Raw genomic sequence first — 21,627 nt, forward strand, 5'->3', positions numbered from 1 at the left:
TGATATCCCAGGCATAGATTACCTTAGCCGTATTTGGAACAACTTTTTAGAAATTTTATAACTATTTTGATCTGAGCGTCATTGATGAGTCTTATGTAGACGAAACGCGCAGCTGGTGTATTAAATTATAGTTCCTGTACCTTTGATAACTATTTACCTCCTTTTTTACGTATATATTCATAAATAATTTATACCCAAACAAATTACAGATGGTCTACTTTTTTCCTTAATGAAAATCCTATTTGATATGGTATTAACCAATGATTTTTTTGAAACATTTATCAAGTCTGTTTCTTAAAACATAGTAAAATATTTTACTAAAATAAGAATTAGTGACAATGTCCCGATACTTTCTGTTTTACTTGGATCACCAAACTTAACAAAAACAGCAGTTTAATAAACCGATAAATAAGGTATCGAATATATATGTCGAATGAATCTAAAGGTTTACAAATTGAGTGATTTAGAACTAAACTTCCTGCCTTTAATATCTTTTCAGGTATACCATGTAGACCTGCGGCTTTTCCACATTTGAGGTAACGTATTCAATCAAATATTTCCCAAGCATAGAAACTATAATCTAATTCACAGAATGTTTTATTTTATTATTGAATTAATTTCTATGGTTAGTTCTTACCTCATTCATTGAAGGAGATTTGTGGAAATCTGAAAAACGATTTAACCAGGTTTCCGATTCCATTGATTTTTCTTTACTTTGTTCTGTAGATTCCTTCAAAGAATTAATAAGGTACAGTATTGTTTTCTTTCATTGATGTTTTATAAGGAAAACTGTTTGTTTATGGAGTAAAATTGGAAATTGCTCTCTCCGAACTTAATTGTTATAAATAAGAATCATTACATTACTTTAAAGGGTTTTGCAAACAGGCTGGCAAAGTGCATCTTTGATTTTGGTAGTTGATGTTTTTGTTCACTTATAACATCATAATAATGCATGCATTTTGAAGTTATCATTTGATACATGTAAAGAATAAGATGCTAAAATTCCAAATAACAACTTGGACTGACAGGCAGAAAATAATTTGCAATGAAATTTAACATTTCTAAAACTTATATTTTAGGCAAAAGTACTGATAGTACGATTAAAAGGGTGCATCAAATGATTAAATACTTGATATTTTCTTTATCATCTTTAATATGAACCTTTGATGATATAATCAATCGGAGATTTTTACAATAATTCAACTTTTAATACAATAGTTTCCCCGTTAACATTTAGATCAGAAACAAACCACTCACAGTGAGGTCTTCTTTTATTAATATTTAATTAGGAAAAATGTTTGCTTTGAAAAATCGGAAATTGCTATCTCCGAACCTTCATTGTTATAAATATGAATCATAAAATTACTTAAAAGTGCTTTGCAAACAGGCTCGAAAAGTGCATCTTGAATTTTGTAGTTAATGTTGTTGTTCGCTTATAACAATCTAGAAATGCATGCATTTTTAACTTATAAATTGATACATATAAATAATTAGTTGCTCAAATTCCAAATAACAACTTGGAGTAACAGTCAGCGGAAAATTTGGAATGAAATTGCCTAATATGTTTTATGATGTGTTGTGTTGACATTAATTGTAGGATTAAGAAATTAAGCTCGAAGTATTTGAAACACAAAAACATGAATACGATAATGAAATGTTTTTTTGTTTGGTTGTTTCTGCATTATCTTAGATATTACAAGGAATAATGTAGTCAAAATCAGCTAAAATTGTCAAAGAATTTGGGGAAAAAAATAAAACTTCTGTAATTCACAAAAAATTATGTTCCGTTTACATCAAAAAGAAAAAAAATATATGCCAAGTAGAAAACTTAATTGAAATCACATAATACAACGGATAGCTAATTTATCTTCGATCTATGAGTTTGACTGTCCCTCTGGTATCTTTCGACAATCTTCTAATGCTTACATTTTTGTAAGAAATCAAATCTTTCCCCTTAAATGTTAATATCCTTTGCGGTTATAATTACGCTTGCATGATGATTGTTCCATTATAGACCTCTACAACTCTAGCCTTACTCTCACTTTAATATCTAGGCGATATCAAATTGTATTGGTTTCGTTTCATTTGAGTTCTAGGGAAGGCCAATAATCTTCTCTAAGGCGTCTATGAAATTACACGCTGACATTTTGTTCCAGTATATGAAAGATGGTAATTATCCTTGGGGTCCAAATACCTTTAAATGTCATGTTGCTACTATCAAAAAGCTCTATATTTGATTTATTTCTAAATTCTTCCTTTACCATCAAACTTAATAACTGGTTTATGTCATTCAAGGCGTTCCATTTGAGTTGGGAGCGATATATCTTTTTTCATCTCTTCAAATTCCTCCTGATCATGATAAAAAAAATTGTACCCAGAGATGTACTGCAGTTTTAATTTGAATACAAATACACTCGACATCAAGTGAATCTCCTTGATCTAGAGGAGACATTTAAATTGAATATTTAGAAGTGAAAACTGTTAAGATTTTAAAGTTTAAACTTTAATACCAATTGCAGAAAAGTATAAAACCAATGAATTTCACATGCACATTCATAAAAGCTAGAATTGGGATTGGGATCATGTATGCGAATACGACGATGGAAGCTTTAAACGACCTTGACCAGTTACGTGAATATTAATGAGTCCATTCAACGTCATAGTACGTGTGTTCTATTTTCGCAGGTGTGAGGTCGAAGGTTTGAATTGACCAATGGAAACGATCGTTCCTTAGAGAGTTAATCTAATAAAGTGTGTTTGACGGATTATGTCGCACGACCTTTCGCTAAGCTTGGCCGCAATTATGTGTATTCCAAGCAGAGACCATGTATATCTATAAAAAAACATCTTCATACACTTTTATTAATTTAATCTGTAATCTTTAATGTCAATTAAAAAAATGGCAATTTGTTTACCGTCCATTCAGTGTCATGGCTACGACTTCCGAAATATGTTTAAGCGGTTTAAAATATTGATACTGTAAAGTGTATCATGATATTTAACTAGATATTCTGTACATACTAAAAAAAAACAGTTTCTAGCACTAGTCTAACAATGATATTTCATTTATTATATAAAAAGGGATATGTGTGTTGATCATTGCATGTATTTTGACCTAAATTTAAACAAATACAAATTAGAATTATGTCACACTTATGAGGGTTGATAACTTAATATCAGTGTCAAAAGATTACTGTTAAATAAGTAGGAGGAAGACATGTTGACAATAACAAGATATTTATTAACCTTCTATACAGGAGAGTATCATAATACATAACAATAATGTCCGGATTGTATCCGGTTAAGATATGTCAATATTACGGTATGTGACATCCCCCTTTTTTCTAAAAGATGAAATGAAAATGAAATGATTAAATGAATAAATGAATTTGAGTATTACCCAGTTAAAATTAATACTGAATGATTTTGACTAGAAATTAATACTGACTTGGTTTTGACTAGAAATTAATACTGACTAGATTAATGTCTCTTTTCCAATTTAACTTTATAGTCTATATATTGTCTTTTCTGATAACTAACTACAACTAGCTAAATGCTTTCTAAAATCTACTTGACAGTTCAACAAATTATTTTACATAGTCATTTAATTTGGTTGGCACTTTGACTGTTCTTCCAGATCTTGTCACGGGTGACTTTGATGGTTCAATACTTTCATTTTCCTCGGACGCAATGGTTTCACTGCGGTCTAATGTTTGTGAAGTGTTACAGACAGTTGAAGTTTTACGGACGGTTGAATTGTGATTGTTCTTGAAATGTTCATTATCAACATTGTAAGCTGTTGGTCTTATATGCCTACGGTTTCTTCTGTAACGCCTGCCATCTGATATTTGTACTACATAGGAGCGAGGAGTGTGGTGTTTGTGAATTATTTTTCCTGCTTTCCATTTTCCATCTGTGTACATTACAAAAGAGTCTCCTTGTTTTAGCTGTTTCAATTCAGGTCCACAATGTTTATCATAGTTTGTTTTAGCTTTCCTTTGGCGAATTTCAAGTTTTTTTTTGATAAATTCACTGTTCTTGACGTTTTGTGGCATCAATAGCGGTAATGAAGTAGGTAGTGATGTTTTTAATCTCCTATTTAGGAACAATTGTGCTGGCGAAAGATCAATGTCCAACGGTGTGTTTCGATAGTCTAATGGAGCTTTGTGTGGATCCTTCGATTTCATAATTAGCTTCTTGATGGTTTGAACACTTCTTTCTGCTTGTCCATTCGACTGAGCATAGTGTGGGCTGCTCGTGGTATGTTTAAATCCATATTCTGTAGCAAATCTTTTGAATTCTAATTAAGAAAACTGAGGACCATTGTCAGACACTAATCATCATTTGGCCATCCATTGAATATGACATCTTGTAATTCCTGAAAGTGTTCATCATTTGCAGTTTCCTTCTGAAATTTAGCATACATTTCTGGTGCAATTGGCAAGTATGATATCAAATGAATGTCATTCACGTGTAAGTCAGGTACTTTATGGAATAACCATTTCACAAATGATATCGGATATGTTCCTCACGTCGTAACTACAATCCCCTTCCCTTTCATGAATTTGACCTACCGAATTAGACTATTTACCGGATTTGTAATCACATAAGCAACACGACGGGTGCCGCATGTGGAGCAGGATCTGCTTACCCTTTCGGAGCACCTGAGATCACCCCTAGTTTTTGGTGGGGTTCGTGTTGTTTATTCTTTAGTTTTCTATGTTGTGTCATGTGTACTATTGTTTTTCTGTTTGTCTTTTTCATTTTTAGCCATGGCGTTGTCAGTTTGTTTTAGATTTATGAGTTTGACTGTCCCTTTGGTATCTTTCGTCCCTCTTCTTTTACTAATACTTCCTTTGTTTCTTTTAGGAACGATCTACTGAGATGATCTGCTAGATACATCTCTTTGCCTGGTTTATAGTCAACTTTAAGATCATACTTTTCTAATGCTATTAAAAGTCTCTGTAATCTAGGCGGTGTTTGGTGAAGCGGTTTCAGGAAGATTGATTGGAGCGGTTTAGGGTCTGTCTCTATTTGAACTCGGCGACTACATACTACTCATAGAATTTATTACATCCATAAACAATTGCAAGAGTTTCTTTCTCGATCTGCGGATATCGTTGTTGTGTTTGAGTAAGAGCACGTGAGGCATACGCAACTGGTTTCTGATTTTGTATCAGTACAGTTCCAAGTCCCTTTGAACTAGCATCAACACTGAGTGTAAGCGGTTTGTTCGGATTGTAGTATTGCAACAGTGGTGCATTTGTTGCCATTTCTTTCAACTTCTGAAAGCTAGTTTCTTGTTTTTCATCTCAGTGCCATGCTGTGTTTTTCTCTAAGAGTGTTATTAACGGTGCACTGACTGTTGACATGTTTGTCATAAACTTGCCGAGATACTGAATAAAACCCACGAAGGTTTGCAGATCCTTGACGCACTCCGGTTTTGACATTTTATTGACTGCACGGATTTTTTCTGGGTCTGGTTTCACGCCTTCACTTGTTAGACGGTGTCCAACGTATGTTACTTCCAGTTTGCTGATTTCGCATTTTCCGGCACTGAGTTTCAAGTTGTATTCTCGAGCTCTGTCTAGAACTTGTTTAAGACGCATATCATGTTCTTTTTGGTCTGATCCCCAAATAAGAATGTCGTCGATAATCGCTTCTGCTGCTTCTATGCCAGATACCATTTCAGACACAATTTTCTGGAATACTTCCGATGCTGAATTTATCCCAAAAGGTAAGCGTGCAAATCTATAACGTCAAAATGGTGTATTAAATGTGCATAGCTTTGAGCTAGGTTCGTCTAGTTGAATATGCCAAAATCCACTGGTGGCATCCAGTTTACTAAAGACTTTAGCGTTCGGCATTTGCGAGATAACTTCTTCTACGGTTTTTAATGGATAATGTTCACATAAAATTGCCTTGTTCAGATCACGTGGATCAATGCATATTCGAATTTTGCCGTTTGGTTTAATGACAGTAACCATTAAGTTGACCCATTGTGTAGGTTCTTGCTGTTTGAAGATTACACCAATATCCTCCATACGATCAAGTTCAGCTTATACTTTGTCTTTGATATCTTACGCGGTGCGTGTACAACTGGTGCTACAGTTTTGTTGATACGTATCTATGTGTTCCTGGTAGACATCCTAGGCCTGTGAATAAATCTTCATATTGGTGTTCCATATTTTCTGGTAAAAATTGTTTTGTCGCTTCTTGCGGATTGTTTGTATGAGTGATTGAATGGATGCGCTTTAGGAGTTTCATCGCTTCGCACGTTTTTGCACCTATTACAGATTGTACATTACGGTCTACAATGTGAAATTTCACGGCGTGATCTCGGCATTTATAACTACACCTAAGATTAATTACTCCAACAGTGTCAATGATGTGTCATGAGTATGAACGGTGTGACGATACTTGTTTAGTGATGATAGGATGCGAACAAATGGTTTTCAGTTTGTTTAGGGAAAGTACGTTGAAATTTGCACCTGTTTCTAGCTGAAAGTTAACTGGTACGTCGTTGACGTTGATTGTTTCGGTCCATTCGTCGGTATTTAATTCTTGATTATCAATTGTTGCTACCAAAAGTTCATCGTCATCAGATTCACTGCATATGTCTAAAGTGTACATTTTCTTTGATGATTTGTTTGATGACAGACAGACGGACGCAAAGTGGTTGTTTTTATTGCATTTGTTGCACTGTTTCCCGAATGCAGGACATTTTCTACGCTCATGTTTACCTCCACAGTTTTTACATTTGTTTGCGAAATTGGGTGATTGCCCCTTGTTATTTTGCGGTGGTCCCCTTTGTGGTGTGTATTGCTTGCCATACTTTTTACCTAATGATCTTGATCCTTGTTTGTTTAACATGTTAATTGTTTTATCTTCGCTTTCCATAGTTTTAAGTTGAGCCTTTGAAAGTTCATAAGTTCTAGCGAAATTTATAGCCTTTTCTAACGAGAGTTCGGACCCTTCAGTAATACATTCTCCCGAACTTTGTGGTCTTTAGTTCCCAAAACAATGGCATCACGTACCATTGCCTCCGACGTCGCATATCCACAATCTTTTACCAATATTTTGAGGTCTGTGAGATATTCTTCGAAAGTGTCAATTTCTTTTTGTACACGGCTTAAAAAAATTTGTATCGTGAATAAATCTTGTTCGATTTAGGGCGTACGTGTTTTTCAAAGTTCTCATAGTGCACATCAAGTTTCTTTTTATCGTCCTCCGAAAGATCCCAGCTGGAATATATGTCCCTGTCTTTGTTGCCGATCCATATCATTAGATAGTTACATTTTGGTGCTTCAGCAGTTTTGGCTAGAGGTCCAGCGAACCAGAATTCTGTATGTTGTTGGAAAGATTTCCAAGCGGTCACTAGGTCTGTCGCTTCCCAGTCCATTTTGGGGTGAGATCCTGATAGTGCATCCATGATTATGATAATTTAGGTAGCTGGATTGTTCATCCAACTTTTAAGATTGCTTCGTTCTACGGATGGCTTATTTTCATTATGATGGGCGATGATTCAGTCTGACACCATGTTAAATAAGAAGGAGGAAGACATGTTGACAATAACAAGATATTTATTAACCTTCTATACAGGAAAGTATCATAATACATAACAATAATGTCCGGATCGTATCCGGTTAAGATATGTCAATATTACGGTATGTGACAATTACCAGGACCGAAAATTACGTTTATTTTGCATATGTATATTCAGATACATATGATGTGGATCTCAAGGCAACACTTATTCGTTAAATTTTACTTTTTTCTTGGCTTTAAAACAATAGCACCACAACTATCCAGTATGAAAAAGCTGTCAATCCCGAGTGTCAATTGACCGACGAATGAAAACAGAATCATTTTTCATCAATGCTTATAATTGTATTAACAGATGCGACATATATCAAATAGACATTCAAACTTATTAGTCACTGTTATATTATTATTTGAATATTCAAATTAGATTATATTACAAGTAATAATAACATGTTAGATTTAAATATTTTGCTTACCTTGCTTGCTGACTGCTAATTTGTCCACAACAATTTATAAAATGCTTGGGATTCCCCAAGTTTTATATATGCAACAGTTTTGATATATTTTAGGGAATCCTCGTATCATATGATATTACTTTGATTTAAAACTAAATTTCCTTCGTCCTGCCACCTACACTTTATAATTAAACTTTGAATTCCCGAAAACTCGTGCTTCTAGATATATCCATCCAGGAAGAAAATTAGTATTATCTATATCGGTCACACTTTAATAATATGATTTGCGTGTGTATAATTAGTAATTATGACATAAAGAGTATAGATCACTGATAGATAGACTCGGGATGGTACATATGGAATTACATTTCAATGATTATAGTAATTATTGGACTTCAAAAAGTAATCTAAAAACAGAAGCAAAAATTCCTCAGTAGATCAAAGCTATTTTTATCATGTTTAACAAGGTCAGGAAACATATGTTTATTTATAAACACACGTAACTAGGAAATCCAGATATAACAAAAACCCAGCTGCGCTTCGATCGTTTCTTTTTTCGAATAGAACTTACTTCTCCAACTAAGACACATATATTGAGTTGAAAAATTGTCCATTAATTTGACTTAAACACCCGATACTAAGAATGAAGAAGATTATCAAAACCGAAAGTATACTATCATCATCCTAACCCAATCGTAACTACTCGACCATTCTCGCTATGCAGCAGTTATTTCTTCGTGCAACCAGAAAGGCCGAGTAGTTCCGATTGCATCATAACCTTGTGAAAACCATGTTACCATGCCATGTATCAAATCTATTGGGAAACACCGTATAATACGAAGTTTGAATAAATAAATAAGTTAAATCTTTATTTCAAGAGAATAATCCCATTAAGAATAATCTTCCCAAGAGTCATTAAAATGATAATAATAACATAGTTATAGGTTCATTAAATTAATTTTATAATGATATATAATACACAATTAATTTATATACAATTGTATAGTTATAACAATGTTTGCACAATTTATGAAAAAGTAACGTGTTTAAAAGATGTACAAGTATATTATCTTTATCTTTATCTCTTGTGATAAACTGTTCCATATATATATTTGAGACCCAGAATATGTAATTTTCTTTTTTAAAACATTTGTTTTCGGCTGTGGAAGTTAAAATTTATAGTTTTTCATCAGCTGAAAGTAAATTATAATGTTGATTTATACATTGACGATCAATGTTTTTAAATGGAGACGTATGGACTGGTTGGAACACCCATTTGTCCTATTGTATGACCCCATCCCCCCAAAAAATAAAATAATAAAAAACAAACAAACAAAACCTCACACCTTTTGAAAATGGCTGGATCCGCCTCTGCATGTGCATGGGATCTAATTGACTTTATATCTCCGTGACGAAGTGAAAAGATAGAACATTGATCAAACGTAAAACAAAAGTCTTGAATAATATTTATACATTTATAAAATTTACACATCATAACTAGAACTGCAAGGGAAAATCCCGATCATATGTGTTAACAAATACACATTACACCCATTGATGCATTCACAAAACTCTTGATATGTTTATCATGTGAGTTGTTAGCATGTGTGGTTGGGCGGGGCTTCAGAGCTTGGAGGTCGAATCAGGTTTGAAGCGACCAATGACAATGATCGGTTCTTTACGTGTTGATCCAATTAAGTTTTGTTCACTGATCGTGTGGTAGGACCTTTCCCTAAAGTTGACTGCATTTGAGTGTAAATCGTAGATAATAGGTAGTTCTGTGCGAATTTGTTTTACCTATAATTGCTTTCAAAAGAGAGGCGAAAGACATCAAAAGGGTATTCAAACTTATAAGTCAAAAACATAATGACAATGCCATGGAAAGAACCCCAAAACGACGAAAAGACAAATAATAGTACACAAAAACAACATAAACAAATCATTGTAAATCCTCTATCGAGACAATGGTTATAGAACAGGAAGCTATGGAATATATATGCAGACGATGCAGGGATGATGCTACATAGAAATGGAAAATTCTCAATTGGAAAGCTGAAAGTCAAAATAAGAAGCAGACTTAACTGTTTAGTCTTTTTCAAGTTCGATGGGATAGATTCTTTCAAAATAGTCACCAAACTTTGAATTAATTCTTTTCTCTAAAACAAGTCTATTCACGCATTGTTGTAAATATAACGGAATTTGATGAAGCTGTCGTACAAAGTGAGAAGTTTAGCGCTATAAAACCAGGTTCAATCCACCATTTTCTACATTTGAAAATGCCTGTACCAAGTTAGAAATACGACAGTTGTTGTCCATTCCTTTTTAATGTGTTTTGTCATTTGATTTTGCTATGTGATTAGGGACTTTCCGATTTTATTTTCCTCGGAGTTCAGTGTTTTTGTGATTTCACTTTTTGCGTGCAGTTATAAAAACACAGCATGTCTACATCATTTGACAGGATATCCCTGTAACAGGGAAATTATTCAGCGAAAACAAATGAACCAATTTCTATGTCTTCTACAGAATACTACAGACAATTTTCTCCCGAAAAAATGACATTAAGTGATTCTGACTTTGTTTATATTTATTGACCTGGTCATGACCCTGATTATCATCGATCACATGATGGAGGCAATTTGACAAAACATGAATATGTTGTTTATATATGTGGGTAGATCACGATAAAAACAAAATCCACAACACGTGGTCAAGGGATAAAAGGATAAACAACATCTAACGAACACACTGTTCAAAAATAAAAAATGTAATATTCAAAATAAATCAAGACAAGCGATTTAGACACATGCTATTTATAACATGTTGTTTTCATTTTTTAAATGATATGAAACATGAGATTGAAAAGAAAGATTAAAGAAAGACTAAGATTTTTGGAGTTTTTGTAAAATTTATGTAAATGCTATTAAGCGAGATGTTAAGCCAAAATTTCAAACAAACTCTAATATTCAAAAACTACACAAAACTATATCCTTGCGAGCATCTTTAACTATTTATTAACTTAAATTAGAAAGAAAATATAAAACAAATGTCATAAATAATATATATGTATGTCAATACTTTTTTGTGTAATTTGAAAATAAATAGAATTTCAGAAGTTTTACTATAAGCATGGTACTAATCAAGAGACACGAAACACCTACTTCACTTAAATCAATCGTAACTACTCGGCCACTATCGCTATGCAGTACAATACAGTTATTGTACTGCATAGCGAGAATGGCCGAGTAGTTACGATTGCAGATTGTGAACCTGCATAATATATAAGTATACTGACAAGATGAATTTTGGTTCAAAGTTCCTGACTGAACATATATTTTAAAAAGCGTCTGTTGTAAATGCAGCATTAATTTTGTAGTTTCCCTTCTCCTTAACATTGCTTCCATCAGAGGTGGATAGTACATACTTGTTCTTATATTTAGTCCTTGAATGTTTTCGAAGGATATCAAATTAGGAGATAGTATTCCATTGTCAAACAGCCAATTTGTGAACCACGACACAAATAATAATGAAAACAATGAAAGAAGTATAGACAATGTTTTATGTGGAAATAACTGTACAATCACTCTATCATCACATACTTTATGCCATGGGTATTTGATTATAGGATCTAATCCCAGAGTCATTTCTCCTCCAGCTACACGAAACAATAGTCCGACGATAAAAGCAACGAGAGATCCGTAGGTGTTTGCACTAGAAAAATAGATTGCACATGTTAGCTGCGGAAAAAATATGACATAAATTATGTCACTACAAAGTACCCATAATGCATAAATAGATCGAACGTATATTGATACAGAAGTTGCAATAACACCGAACACTATAGTTGAAGCTCTGAGCACCCATATCTGTTCTTTTTCAGAAGGCTAAAATTCAGAAAAATACTTCTATAATTACTTTGTATAGACAGCATGATAAAAGTAAAATGTTTGGAAGAAAAACTGTAGTAACATTGCTAATTTATTCATAAAGTGCATATACTTGAAAGTATGACACCCGTAACTTGAACGTAATAAGGTATGACATCTATACTGCATTGACAGAATGATGATAAGATTTCAGTAATGGATATATTCTTTAGAAGAAAACTATATGCATATGGCCAGTTTGATCTATTGAAAACATGTATTCCAACAAACACGATTATTTTAAAACCCATCGTCAATATATTATATCGTTGGATTTGAGCACACTGATAGTCTGTTGTCCTTTTTTTTTCACATTACTAGCGGTCTATTTTTTGTCAAACAATACACTTGTAAACTCGGTTAACGAAATAGGGACTATTGATAAGAAAATTAAAAAAAGTACTTACTGTTTTTCTAATGATTCTTTTGTAGACATTTCTAGAAAATTGTCCACTGGATGAAAGCACTGCTGAATCAACAGATGACATGACAGCAGCTGCTACAGCACCCAGACCAAACAATGCAACAGTTTTAGGACAAAGATGTTCCATGACTAGTGGCAATACCAACGGTATATCTTTATCTGCCAACACCGAAGAATTTCCAGACATATAAGTTGTCATACTCCAATCTATATGTAAATTGTACAAACCAGATTTCTTGTAAATGTAGTAGATATGAATGGGTTTAAAAGGAATATGTTTTGTCTTATAAGTTATACTGTAACTAGTGGAAGACAAGTTTTAGTTGGTAGTAAATGTTCATTTTAATGAGTATAATACGTTTTTGTTCACAATTTGTATGTATTATAAAATGATATTGTATGAATAATAAATATCATCAACCAATTGTAATTATGGCATACAGGAAAACATACAATTAAAAAATATTAAAACTTCCGAAATGGGTAAAAGAAAAGTTTCAGATTGAGTAAATTTTTAACGTACTGGTATCTGTATGGTTGCCGAAATCAAAACTTATTTGAAAAAAGTGATGATGCAGTATAACTTAATATGATGGTGCCTGTGAAATATATTTTATGCCTTTGCCATAATTATGATTAATACAATGTTGTTGTTGTTCCTATCAAGCGACATAACTCAAGTTTTACAAAGTTGACGTGAGATAAATTATGTGAATAAGTATTCATTATATTAATACAGAGATCTACATGGTAAGTGCAATTTTCATACATCATGAATAAATGAAAACATCATGGTACACATTAAGCTGGAGAAAACATTCAAAACAAATGAAGGAGCAATTGTTGGAATCTGGAGGAACGAGGCTCTTATTTAAAAAGAATAATTGCTTATGGAAAATAAAAAATATGAAATAAAATGATAAATTGAAAAAAGAAATATGTTTGCACCACGAATTCAACAACGAATATTATAAATAACTGACAAACATAAATTGTTGTGACTAGCTAAATGTGTACTGTTCCCTATTCCTTATTAAATCGACAAAAAAATCGTTACTTTAATTATGTACGCTTGTCAAACAGTGAGAGGGATTATCATGAATCTAAAGCATTGCTCGCTGTTATTCCCGCGAGCTACGCTAATTTACCAAACGTTTGCATACTCTTATGACGTACGTAACACTACTGCCGAGAACTGAACTGTACTATATCACTATTGTTATTAGATCTTGCTATAATATCGGTATAAAATATTGTGTTCTTTGTATGATATTGTTTATATATGTTGATATAACTGAAAAATTATTATATCGTAGTTAGCGCATCTTGAGAGAGAAAAAACATATTGCATATTGTTGTAAAAACACTTTCGCTTTTCCTGGCCGTCTTTTCCCTGGCTCCAAGTAATCAATCATTTGATCTTTGGAGGGTACATGAATTTGAAAAAAAAGATTGCTTTTCAAAAATGGAAGGAAGAACTACACAGAAAAAAAAGAAAATGGTTCGCAACAACTAAACAAATACACTACATAGAAATCTATACACTTAAGCAATTCGATCCAGAACCCCACCCAAAACCGGGATGATCTCACTGAAGAAAAATTTACCTGGGCAAATCATATAACCTATTTGAATAGGATAGGTTAACATAGTATGCTCAAACTTTGGGGACATACAAAAGGGTTTTGATGTATGTCATACAAATTTATTTCTTTATTTCTAAAGAATAACAATATAATTTGTGTACCTGTTTGTGTAGCTATGATACCAACCAATAATGAGGGAATCACAACAATGAAGCAACCAATCACTCCTAAGTATGACAACAGCTCTGCAATATATGCTGACTTGGCTGCAAGAACTCTTTGGAAATATACCTGTTGTATAAATATTAAATATAGGAAATACAATCTAATGTAACAAACAGGGGTTTTTATTGTAATATTAAATATGCAGAAACTGTTATAATAAAAAATACAATAAGATATCCTTATAGAAAAATATATTAATGGAACATCGTGAAAAAGTACGCATATTATTGTGTGCGCAAAATATATTTAAGTTGTGCACACAATATAGAAAAAATTCTTTGCATGTCCCTATCGGGGCTCCGTACCGTACAAATAATACAAGATGTTCTTGGTTTATAGATTCTATGTGCTGAAGTTGAGTATCTTTTTATTTTCTTAACAGTTTCCCCTTTATGTGTTTTAAAGGAAACACTCTTATGGATTAAGTAGCCAATACTTGTTTGGTGATGACTATAAAATGTAAACTCTTAAGTAATTAATAGATAACTATCAGCTCTTTTTTTTCAAATCGTGATATTTCGTTTCTGCAGGTACAGTATAGATGTATTATAATACACTAAAAGTACGTTACAAATGTATTACCTGCCATGGTATTGCACCAAGTATCATCTGTAACCATCAATATAAACCCCTGCTGTAGAGGGATCTAGTTCTTTCACCCAAACGTCTGTGTAGTTAGTTGGCAGGTCTCTCACTGCATCATTTGATATAGCAAACGGGATTATCAGCCACTATAGAACCAAACAAATAAATAAAAAATAAAATAAAAATGAAGAGGCGGCAGGTATCAAAGAGAGATATTAAACGGTTTATTCGAACAGAAACCGGAAATAACAAAATTATTTTTGTCTTACAAAACTATGTGATACAGACTTGTTATTGAATAATAATGAGAACTTAAATTTTGTAATGATAATTTGTTTTTTGTAGACAAAATTCAATTTTGTAGACACAATTCATTTTTGTCATGACGAAAAACAAAATTGACCGACATGGAAATTAAAATACATTGTCAATTTGGTAAAACAAAATTAAATTTGTAGGCAATCAACATCTTGATTAAATTAGCATCCTGTGATTTTGTAATTAAAATAATTTTTTGTGTAGACCCAATTAAGTTAAGTGAAAAAAATTGACGTCTGTCAAAAAAAAAGATTGAGAATGAAAATGGAGAATGTGTCAAAGAGACAACAACCCGACCAAAGAGCAGACAACAGCCGAAGGCCACCAATTGGTCTTCAATGCAACGAGAAACTCCCGCACCCGGTGGCGCGCTTCAGCCGTCATAAACAAAAATGAATACTAGTTCAGTGATAATGGACGTCATACTAAACTCCGAAATATACACAAGTAACTAAAGTTAAAAATCACACAAGACTGACAAAGGCCAGAGACTCCTTACTTGGGACAGGCGCAAAAATGCGACGGGGTTTAAACATGTTTTTGGAGATTTCAACTCTCCCCTGTACCTCTGGCCAATGTAGAAAAAACATAACAATACGCACAGTAAAACTCGGTTAAAAAGAAGTCCGAGTCAAATGTCAGAAAAGGTAACAAAAGAAACTTAACAAAATGACAATGATACATAAATTAACAAAGGACTACTAGCAGTTACTGACATGCCAGCTCAAGACCTCAATTAAATTGATTGAAAGATTATGTCGTCATCATATGAATATCAAGTACAATACCCCCCGTTAGGCATTTAGTATAAAACCATAACAAAATATATGAGAAGAACATAACCCGTATCATGCCAACAACTGGTTTTAGAATACATATTTTTATTTCTGATGCTGATCAAAATCGATTTCTGTAGTCTATTACTTTTGCAACTTTATCGTCTTAGGTTACTTTCCTAATAAACAAGTCATGACAAGTCAAGGATGTGAAATATTTAGTCTATTATGCTTGGAAGAAAGTTTTGGTAAATTTGAAGTTAATTAATATGTATAAAACATCAACTATAGTAAATGGTAGAATTGTGAATGTAAACGGGGAATGTGTCAAAGAGACCACGATCCAACAGCCCTAAACCAAGAACGGGTATTGAATGCAGCGACAAAATACATAAAACCACATTAGATATATTTTTTTAATTAAGTCCATATTTTAAATCATTTCAAATTTCATATTCCCATCATAAAGTATGTCTACCGATGTTTAATATAATGCATAAAACAAATTATCTGGAAGGTTTGTGATCAATTGAAGGTCATGCTGCATTAGGTTTTTGCTCCGACTAATCCTTCAAAGTGAATGTTAAAGACCAAAAGCTGTGAAGCCTGCAAAAGTTACAAGAATACAACATACAGGTTGAGGGGCACCCGAGAGGGAAACCAAACCAACGTCACATTTAGCTGAGGCTTTTCAATCTTATTCTTAATAATATATACTAAGTCATGAAAAATGTCAGTTTTTTTACATTCGCTTGATGCTTTTAAGTTTTTCATTTTTCCATTTAATAGGGGAATTTAGGATTCAAATTTTCAATTGAATTTAGTATTTTTGTTATTTTACTTTGTACACACTACTATTAAATGTTATCATTTTGTTATGCATAAAGTAAAACGTTCATTGAACTCAAATTAACCTTTTATAAATAAACAGGTAAACATGTTAAAATATTGTATGTATCCTTGATAATAAAAAGTTCTTACCAGTCATGGTAAATTTCCCTAGTAGCATACCAATACTTCTTCCTGCAAGTTACAGATCTTCACTGTTCTTAGTAACTTTTCGAGATTTCCATGCTGCCCATAAACCTTGCAATAGAAAGATAACAAAGAACACGATGACAGACACCAAACCTGGTACATACACCGCGATTTAAGTACATGTACACGTACAGTGTGTTATTAGATGAGAAGACTTTACTTTACCTCTCAATGAACTCTGATCTTAAAATTATGTCAATTTGCAGCAAAGAATATCAATAAGCTGTCTTTTTCAAATTAAGCGCTTTAAGATGTCTATAAAGTAATTTTTAATTTCATTTTGAATCACAATAAAGGACCGTTATTGCTTTTACAGCATTACGTTATTTATAATTTTACCTGTGCATTTCATTACGTTGAATGAAAAAAAGCATCTTCTTTGCTCCACTGGTCCAGCGGACAGAATTGATAACATATTTTAGTACAAGTACAATGTGTATGGTGATATAAAGAAGTTATTATATATGGACGAAGTAGTAAATAAATAAAGGCAACAGTAATATACCGCTGTTCAAAACTCATAAATCGATATATATGGAAAAAAAAATCTGGGTTACAAACTAAAACTGAGGGAAACGCATCTAATATAAGAGGAGAACACAACAGAAACACAACATTTAAATGTAAAATACTGAAAGGAACATCATATATATATATATGTTTCCCGTAAATTTATGTTTTTTGATGATTCTTTGATGTGAAAAAACGTTACAGGATAGCGTTTCTATGTTCACATTAAGAAATGACGTCACAACAAAAATCCTTAACAACAGGACCAACATCGGAGAAGTTTCCGTATTGCGTTTCTTTTTTGACAGATTTTTAATTTAAGATAGTTGACTATTAAAAAATAAATGTACACAGACTTCGTCCCCTTTCAATGGTAATGACTGCCTCATATTAATAAGGGTTCAAAGTCATTTGTTACAGTAGAAAAATCAGTTAAAAAAAATCGATTTTTATTTTCCCGTATTTGCGCAGAAATCTTTTTCTTTTTTCCGGTCTCGTTTGTCATGAGACTTTGAGTAAAATATATATTTATCAGTCTAATAATATAAAGTAATGAGCACAATAACAATTTCATTTCAGTTATTCTTTGATAAAAAAAAAAAAAACCCAACAAAAACACCGTTATCTGATTCTTTGTTTACATTGAAAACGATAAGGCAGATTGGGTGATTCAATTATTATCCTAAGATTTTTTTTTAATAATTTGCCAATGGGTCACGGGGCTTATTTTACCTCTACAGGTTGTGCTAAATTCCCTAACAACAGGAACAACATTTCTTTACAACAGACACTAAGGACACAACCAGATAATGGCACTTTTAGTCCCTTGGACACTGATAATAATAATGCTGAAGATAACCAAGAAGTGACTCCTTATTGACGAGACATTGCTGTTTACGAGTCAACGTTGATTGATGTCTGAATAGTCCCGAAGGGCGTCGTACAAGGCGAAAAGCAGCATGGATGGCAGATAGTATTGTTGATTATATTTTGTAGATTAAACTGAAATAAGATATGTATATAGTACGTTTATGTTTCATCCGTTTTAAAATTAGTTTTAGTCAGGCGAGACGCATGAATTTTTGAGGCGTGGTTTATGTGATGATTGTGTATCATACGTTCGATAGTTTTCATTAGTTACAGTTCGATAGTAGCCTTATTTAATGCATTTGTATATACTTAAAAAAAACATAGTCAAGAATCGGATGTTTCGCGGGTAAATCTTGGTTGAGGTCAAATGTGAAGGGGTGTTCCAAAGGGAACTTTAATACGAGCAATGGGACACTTTAGACGAAAACCCTTCTTCAAGAATGGTACAGCTACAATTGGTGTATAGCAGCAGGCAGGATCGATTCCAGGCTCAGAATCGATTATCATAAGTCTACAGAGACATAAGACCAAGGTAGGGTGCGTTGATATTCGAGATCGGTGTCTCTTATATAATAGATACTATTAAAGTGTAAAAAAAGAAAAGGTTGGTGTCTGTTAGATAAATGTACTTGTACGTTTTCAAGCTGGTTCCATCTGCATGCCTTGTTTATCATTTACTGTGTTACGACGCTAGATTAAAATTGACGAGGAAAGGTAACACCCGGCCACCGAAAGCTTTATTATTGTAGAGTCTTGGTGGTCGAATTATCTAGCGCGTCGAGCAAGGTAGCATGAGTCCGAATCCCGGTCATGGAAAAACAAAAACTTTGCTTACGCAAATGTACAGATTTAACATAGTTTGACAGTTATGTTGACGAATAATATAAATATATGTAAGAGTTCGTTGCTTATATAATTTACATACGCATATTTTCTCCCCGAACCGACCATTTTTCGGTACTAATTCCTTAATATTGTGTGTTTCGTAGTGTGGCAGCCAATCTTTGATTTAAAACGACGAGGATCGAGAACCACAGTCGAGTAGTGGTGTAGCTTTAATTAACGCAATGAGACAACCGCCTCGCCACGTTCTTGACCATTCAAAAAGGGTGATAAAGAGAACCATATACCTGGTACGTCATAGTATAAAGTATACTGAGTGACAAAAGAGGGACGAAAGATACCAAAGGGACAGTCAAACTCAGAAATCTAAAAATAAACTGACAACGCCATGGCTAAAAATGAAAAAGACAAACAGACAAACAATAGTACACATGACACAACATAGAAAACTAAAGAATAAACAACACGAACCCCCAAAAAGCTAGGGGTGATCTCAAGTGCTCCGGAAGTGTAAGCTGTCCCTGCTCCACATGTGGCACCCGTCGTGTTGCGTATGTGATAACAAATCCGGTAAATAGTCTAATTCGGTAGGCCACATTTATGAAAGGGAAGGGGATTGTAGTTACGAGAGTCGACTGCTTTACTCTTCACTCACTGAATCTTTATTTTTAACTTCTTGAAATCTCTCTTTCTAGATACAAATATCTTTTATTCAAGAATTGATTCAAGCAAGAGTTCAAAACTCATCGAAACTTTGTATTCTTACTGAAGTACTCTTCTACCCTGGTTAATATAAGCAACCCGTCATAGTTCACCAAGTTACTATCATCCATACATTTTGACAAAAGCTAAACGTATAAAGTTGAAAGACGCAGTACAAAAGCATTTTAGAGGACTTTTGTTTTGCTCAGGACATAATTCTGTAACTGAATACTGAGAATTAAACCTTAAACCAGCAGTTTCCGTGAAATATATTGACTTAATGCGCACTTTATATATTATGGAAGGATGCACAGACTAGTAAATATAGTATCACCTTGCTGTCAACAGTTGGTCACTAAAACAACTAAGATGATCATCCTAGTTAAAAGGTTGTTGTCAATGAAATCCAAAATTAAATCCCAAAGTATGCAAAGAATAAAATAGTAGTTCGTGTTAATTGTTTTAATAGTATCTATATCAACACATTATATGTTATCAACGAGCCAAAAATTATTCGGTCTATGCTCCCCATCGTCATGCTTCAATACAATAGGTTGGTTAAGTTGTGTTATGTCATTTTATTGGAAATCTCTTCTAGGGGAAAACAATTGCGGTATTACACCTACATCTCATATATCCCATTGAACTTGAAACAAATGATACTACTGATACTGCAAGGTTGGCTTTATCTTTTTGAAATTTTGAGTCCTCAATGCTCCTCAACGTTATAATTGTTCGTTTTCTAACTTGTTTGATCGGAACGTCACTGGTGAGTCTGATGTAGACGAAACACGCGTCCGACGTTTCTAATTATAAGCCTGATACCTTTGGTAACTTTACCTTGATCTTTTTCTCAATATTGACATAGATAATCTATGACAAACTGGATGTTTTTAATTTCCCAGCCTATTCTGACTACAAGCTACTTATATTTGACTCTGAAATTCAGCTTGAATAGCGTGTAGCAGTAAAAAAATATATATCAACAACATCCTACTTTTGAGGCTAACACAACGTGCATTGTGACACCATGGATTCAGAATTCCTTCCTTACCAATACTTAGAACTAATATCAATGTGAAAACGCAATATATGATCGTCATGCAATCGATAAAGAATTAAAAAAAAACACGTTAAAAACTGGAAGACTCCGAAACGCATTTCTGGATTTACCGTCATTAGGAACAATCAAAAGCCAAATATATGAAGGTCAATGATTAATAAGAACAGCGATAGTTGATTAAAAGTTAAAGATGATTGTTCAAAATTGTACGTTCAATAATTACATTTGCCAACATGATTGAAGAAAATAAAATGTTGTAAATAAAATGTTTTATAAAAACAAATATGAGGAAATACACGTGTATTGAACCATTGTATGCCTTAACGTACAATAGAAAATATATACATAAACAACACTAACATACTATTTGGCTTACGGCGAGTTGATCGGTTTTCAGTGCTACTCCTAAATGATGTGTGTTTGGACTACATCATAACTGTGTATGTTTTATAATTCTTTAACTTATTTCTGCATACCATAATCAGAGTAACAAATAATATTGTTTGCAGTAAACGAGTGGTGTGTATGAGACAAGAGGTTTGGCTCAAATGAACCTTTTACTGCACGAAAATTGGAAAAGAAAACAATATCTCTAGAGTTGTCTCCCATTTTCGGCTAATCATAACTTGACGTTACGACCATCCGCTTACCACAAGTGTATATTACAGTTATATTATTTTTATTTTCTATATGTGTGTAAAAGTTAAGATGAAAAATCAGTTTTATCATTTATATGACTTTAATTTAAAAGAAACTATATACGT

At 33.1% G+C, this 21,627-nt stretch overlaps 2 protein-coding genes across 3 annotated transcripts in view; both read right to left on the bottom strand.

Annotated features, from left to right (window-relative positions):
* The window catches only part of LOC139490589 (high-affinity choline transporter 1-like), a 41,613-nt gene extending 24,647 nt beyond the window's left edge, over positions 1 to 16,966 (bottom strand). The window contains exon 1 of one of the 2 annotated variants that reach the window (XM_071277463.1): positions 16,819 to 16,966. In XM_071277463.1, coding sequence (XP_071133564.1) covers positions 16,819 to 16,846 — 28 coding nt within the window. In that variant the 5' untranslated portion in view covers positions 16,847 to 16,966. Of the gene's footprint in view, positions 1 to 8,021; positions 8,305 to 16,818 lie in introns of those variants that run through there. The other variant, XM_071277464.1, reaches the window with a different exon arrangement.
* LOC139492102 (high-affinity choline transporter 1-like) lies at positions 10,734 to 14,883 on the bottom strand. Its single transcript, XM_071280244.1, has 5 exons — positions 14,741 to 14,883; positions 14,095 to 14,224; positions 12,331 to 12,554; positions 11,159 to 11,881; positions 10,734 to 10,745 (listed from the first exon to the last, which is right to left on the bottom strand). The coding sequence occupies exons 1-5, from the start codon at positions 14,765 to 14,767 to the stop codon at positions 10,734 to 10,736; spliced, it is 1,116 nt and encodes a 371-aa protein (XP_071136345.1). The 5' UTR covers positions 14,768 to 14,883.
* Positions 16,967 to 21,627: the final 4,661 nt, after the last annotated feature.

Source organism: Mytilus edulis, chromosome 10 (genome assembly GCF_963676685.1).
Source record: "Mytilus edulis chromosome 10, xbMytEdul2.2, whole genome shotgun sequence".
NCBI classification, from domain to species: domain Eukaryota; kingdom Metazoa; phylum Mollusca; class Bivalvia; order Mytilida; family Mytilidae; genus Mytilus; species Mytilus edulis.

What these genes read in the sequence shown, in the direction of transcription:
- LOC139492102 (XM_071280244.1), bottom strand. Translation starts at nt 14,767, where the DNA reads ATGATACTTGGTGCAATACCATGGCAG. An exon ending in TTGGTGCAATACCATGGCAG is followed by an intron (nt 14,225 to 14,740) that starts GTAATACATTTG and finishes TTTATACAACAG; the next exon opens with GTATATTTCCAAAGAGTTCT. An exon ending in TATCATAGCTACACAAACAG is followed by an intron (nt 12,555 to 14,094) that starts GTACACAAATTA and finishes ATTTACATATAG; the next exon opens with ATTGGAGTATGACAACTTAT.